Source organism: Vigna unguiculata, chromosome 9 (assembly GCF_004118075.2).
Source record: "Vigna unguiculata cultivar IT97K-499-35 chromosome 9, ASM411807v1, whole genome shotgun sequence".
Classification (NCBI taxonomy): Eukaryota; Viridiplantae; Streptophyta; class Magnoliopsida; order Fabales; family Fabaceae; genus Vigna; species Vigna unguiculata.
Window position 1 is genome coordinate 37,906,712 of NC_040287.1, and position 5,285 is coordinate 37,911,996.

At 30.4% G+C, this 5,285-nt stretch overlaps 1 protein-coding gene across 2 annotated transcripts; it reads right to left on the reverse strand.

The window, feature by feature from the left end:
* Positions 1 to 1,248: 1,248 nt before the first annotated feature.
* LOC114164316 (glucan endo-1,3-beta-glucosidase) lies at positions 1,249 to 3,181 on the reverse strand. 2 transcript variants are annotated; one of them, XM_028048951.1, is made up of 3 exons: positions 1,895 to 3,181; positions 1,622 to 1,729; positions 1,249 to 1,507 (listed from the first exon to the last, which is right to left on the reverse strand). In XM_028048951.1, the coding sequence occupies exon 1, from the start codon at positions 3,043 to 3,045 to the stop codon at positions 1,900 to 1,902; it is 1,146 nt and encodes a 381-aa protein (XP_027904752.1). In that variant the 5' UTR covers positions 3,046 to 3,181; the 3' UTR covers positions 1,249 to 1,507; positions 1,622 to 1,729; positions 1,895 to 1,899. The 2 variants fall into 2 exon arrangements, with proteins under 2 accessions (XP_027904752.1, XP_027904751.1); XM_028048950.1 differs by having other exon boundaries at positions 1,622 to 1,740.
* Positions 3,182 to 5,285: the final 2,104 nt, after the last annotated feature.

Here is a 5,285-nt window from a genome sequence, read left to right on the forward strand (position 1 = left end):
AATTACAAATAGCAACGAAGTTAGTCCCTAACCCCTAACCTATTATGGTATTTTGGAATCTCACTTGTGTTTTGTTTATTATGCTTGTAAAAGAGATTTATTTTGGGAAACAATATTCGTGCAAAAACCAAGATTAAAAGGATAAATTAATTTTAAAATTTGGGAGGCGAAGATGTTGAATGTGGACGAGAGATTTATCATTCTTTTTATTGATGGATTTACTGATAAACGAATTCATTGATAATGAGATATTATATTATTAACAAATTTTTTTGACAAATTTTAAAATATGAAGTACCGACAAATTTTATCAAAAAAAAATTCATCGATAATTGAAATATATATCAATGATAGATTTACAAACAAATATTACATACAAAAACACATCCATCAACAATATTCATCAATAATATACATTTTAAAATCTATGAATAAAATACGTTGACAAATTAATTTTACCAATAAATTTATTTTCATTGATAATTTAAATTTTTTTGTAGTGAGTTATCTAAGATAAATTAATTTGATGATTTAAACTATATTATAAAGTAAAAACATTGTGAAAAAAATATAATTTACATAAAATCATTTTATTAATAAATGAATAAAACAAAATTAATTTGATGATTTAAACTATATTACCTGAATTAATAATATATATATATATATATATATATATATATATATATATATATGTATATATCACATCGAAGGAGATATATGGAACAAGTTAATCTTTGTATCAACTACTATAATGTGCACATTTTAGCCTTTCTTTCAACAGGAGAAAATTTGTTAGAAGATTTAACCATTAAAATCATACTTTCAGAGTTTATGGAAAGAGTTTGTTAAAAAGATTAATTTCTAATTGATTAATCGCTCAGAACCAAAAAAACACATAATGAAGAGAAGGTAAAATATAGAATAGAAGGACCTTATTTCGAATTTATATAAAAGAATCATCCAATTTCATCAAAAAATACATTATATACTCTAATAACACATTGATGCTACGAGAGTGCTAACAGAAGAAGAAGCACAGATAAAAAAAGAATCATATGCTATTGTTGCTCAAAACAGTATACTTTAAATAAACATAACAAAAAGTGAAAGAAAAACTAACTAAAAGAAAATACAAAATCCATTAAAAACTAAACACACACTACAACACTAAGAAACAATATGTTAATCAGTAATGAATACCTCATTGATATCTATGTAACATATTATATTCTTCCTTCTCTCCAAGAAAAAAAGAAGTAGAGAATCCTTGTTATGACTTTGACAATTCCAGTAAAACTTGGTTCAAAACCTCTCTACTCTTGAATCTTGCACATTACAATATTCTAAAGATATGCGTTTCAACATGCCTCTGCTGAGAACAAATCTTGCTTGCTGGTTTAGACTGGTGAATCCAATTTGTGTTTCCATAATGAAAGAGTTTTGGTTTTGCCTTTCAACCAATCATTCCAAAGGGATACCACAATCTCATCAACAACAAGCAAACCTATAATAAAAATTCTCCTTCAGGCTTTAACATTGATGAAATACTTGTGCAAATTATAACCTAAATCGATCCTGAAGGAGAAGAAAAATACATTATAAAAGTAAAACAAATTACCTCAGAAAGATCAACCACCACTTCAGTGGCCACAGATTTCAAATTCGAAAGCTCGAGGGCTGGGTGTCGTTTCAACAACATTTCCGAAGATCAGATGTTTTAGAAAAGCTGAAATCAACCTTTGAGGATTTTAGAGGAAACGAAAATATATATATATATATATATATATATATATATATATATATATATATATATATATATATATTTAACCAAAATAATATTTAAAAGAAAAAAAAAATGACAAACAAGAATCGAAAGGGGAAAAGCAATTACCAAATTTAAACCCATGACGTAGAAATGAAGTTGAAGACGACGATGAATGAGAAAAAAGCTTTATAATAATAATGTCTATTACCAACAACAGCTGCATCGTTCCTCATTATCGGGACGTCATAAACGAGACTCATATTGGGCCAGAAGAGCCCAAAATGCCTCTCACAAGTTGGGCCGGGCTTTAAATTTTCATCAAACAAAGCAAAAATATAGGTATCGAAAGTCCTGTTAGGCATGAGAGGTGTTCCAACCCCAGAATTGACGTGTCGTATGAGATTTCCATTGTACTCAGAAGCAGCGTTCGGGTCAACGCCGATTTGGGCCGGATCACAGAAAGAGGGCCAGCCCGTTTCGGCAATGACAATCTGAACATCCTCAAAGCCCAAAACCTTGAGCGCGGAATAAACAGCATCGAGTTGCGCGTCCAACATGTTGGTGTATCGGAGATTGGTGTTGTCGTCGAATACACCGGAATTGGTCCGAAAGAGTGCATAATCAAGGTTGGTGGCAGAGGATCCGAAGAAAGGGTAAGGGTTAACCATGAAGGGTGCATCGGAATCTTTGAGAAAACTAAGCATTGGTTTGATGATGTGCATGTCGTAGCCTTGTCTGAACTTGGCGGTTGAGGGAGGGCTTGAGTTCGACAGAATGCCCAAAGAGTGTGGGGTTGAGACTTTAACGTTGTTGGCCAACGATGCTGTGACGAGGGCCGCGTGAAGGGTTTGCATGGCGGGTACAAGGTTGCTGATGAGGAGTTTGTTGGCGGTGGAGAGCACTTCGTTGCCGACGAGGATTCGGATTAGTTTGGTGGCGGGGAGGAACGGTTGGACGTTGGTTTTGACCCATTGTTGTGCGAAGGTTAAGTTAGTTATTTGGGGGATTTGGTCGTTGGGGACAGTTATGGTTACTTCTATGCCGGTGTTGGCAAAAGCGCGTAGAATTTGAGGGTTGGCGTCGAAGATTCTGACTCTGTTGATTGTGGTGGATTTGGAGAGGAATTTCGCGACCTCGGAAGGTGGAGGAAGGTTGTTTGCGAGTGTTCCATAATTAACACCGATTTTTGCGGTTGCTTGTGTTTGTGTGAGGTGGTTAAAGATGAGATGAAGAATGAGAAAATAGTTGAAAATAGTTGCGTTGAGTGTTGAAGCCATGGTGGGTTCTTAGATGTGATAGAAAAAAGTAGTAAAATGGATAATGGTTGGTTAGTTGAGTCTATGATGAAGTAAAAACTTGAGATGCTTTGCTTTGGGTTCCGGTGAGGAGACATCTTTTTGAGGTTGCTTTGAATCTTCCCTTTCTTTCATCACATACTGTCGAAGATTACATAAATATTCATACTGAATTTGGTGTAAAATCATTAGAGACATTAAAAGTCTCGTATGCACTTAGAATTTTAAACTTTGAAAAACTTTGAAAGTAAATCTACTACTCATTAAGTTTGAACCCTTTTGTGGTATGAGTGGAAGAAAATAAAGTAGGGTTAGGGAAACTTGTTATAGAATTCATAGTTTATATTTTATATTAACCAATGAGTGTTACGAAAGTAAAGAGGGAAAGAAGGGAATAATCTTTCCTTGGGAAGAAGATGAAGAAAGTTTTGTGAAATTGTACGTAGAAAGACTCTCGTAACAAGCAATCTTGGTCTCTTATAACAATGATTCCTTCCATCATTGAGAGCAATCTCAAGAGTGTGTCATTTTCTTCTTGAAAAATATAAATAAAATAACACTTCTTTTAAGTATTGATGGTGTAATATTATTTAAGAAATATTTTTAGCCTATTCAATGATATTTTATTCCTACATACATATTTTTTTTTAAGAGTAATGTTAAGCCAACACTGATAATTAGGTTAAAATATCTTTTTGGTCTCAATTTTCGTCAATTTATTTTAAATAAGTCATAATTTTGGTTTTGTGTTCAGTTAGATCTTAATTTTCGTTAATTTTGTTCAATTGGGTCTTTTTTTGCTAACACCATAAATCATTAACGGCCATGAACAGTGATTGCCACGTGTCACTTCATGATTTTTTTTATTTTTTTTAAATGTACACGTGTCAACCCAATAGTGTGCCACATGTCACTTTGTGATTTTTTTAATTTTAATTTTATTTATTTTTTAATTTTATTTTTGAATTTTTTTTAAATTTTTATAAATGTTCATGTGTCAACCTAGTAGTGTGCCACATGTCAAATTCAATGTTCTATATTCAATTTGGTCCCAATATTTGTTATTTTTGTTCAATTAGGTCCCAATATTTTTTAACATTAATCAATTTGGTCTCTCTCCAAATTAAACCAAATTTAATTTTTATATTAAAATTCACATTTTTTATTAAATTTTTTTATATAATATATTAAAATTCACATCATTATAACTTTGATATAAAAATTAAATTTGGTCACATCTTTGATAGGGACACAATTGGTCAATTTTAAACAAAAATTGGGACTAAATTGAACAAAAATAACAAATATCAGGACCAAATTGAATATAGAACTTTGACACGTGGCACGCTACTGGGTTGACACGTGGACATTTAAAAAAAATAAAAAAAATTCAAAAAAACCATGAAGTGACATGTGGCACGCTACTGGGTTGACATGTGTACATTTAAAATAAAATAAAATCAAAAATAAAAAAAACCACGAAGTGACACATGGCAGACACTGTTCATGGCCGTTAATGATTTAAACGGTGTTAGGAAAAAAGACTCAATTGAACAAAATTGACGAAAATTGGGACCTATTTAAACACAAAACCAAAATTAGGACTTATTTGAAAAAGCTTCACGAAAATTGGGACCAAAAAGGTATTTTAACCCTAATAATTTCAACTACTTTGTTCATTCCTTCGTTTTAAGAGTGACTAAAATTTATGTGAAAATTTTATTTCATAAATATTTTTGTGATATTTAGTCATTTGAAATTTAAATTTAATAGAGCAATTTAACATAATTTTATTTTAAAAAAATCCATTAAAAGTTTACAAATATTTATTTATATAATTTTAAATAAAATTGATATGTTACTTTTAAATCAGTATAATCTATAAGTTAGTATTTGGGTTTACTCGTGTTTGTTTTATCAATATTGTGGTATAATTGGATTTAAATTCTTAGAACGTAAAGTTACTAGTTGTTTTATGCATATTACATTTGCATAGTATAATTAGACTTTAAATTCTTAACCTTAAGTTCTTGAATTTATTAAAATGATTTATATTCTTATTTTACATGTATTTTTCACTAACTCAAACGTTATATATCTGTATATCTATTCTTTATGAGGTAATAAAAAGTAAGGAACATAAGAAAAATCTGTGGAAGAGTCATTTAAGTATATTATAGATGTTTTTGAAAAAAAATCATTTTTTAATTTAAATACAATAT

Bases quoted from the DNA above. Each gene is read 5' to 3' on its own strand.
- LOC114164316 (XM_028048951.1), bottom strand. From the start codon at position 3,045: ATGGCTTCAACACTCAACGCAACTATTTTCAACTATTTTCTCATTCTT.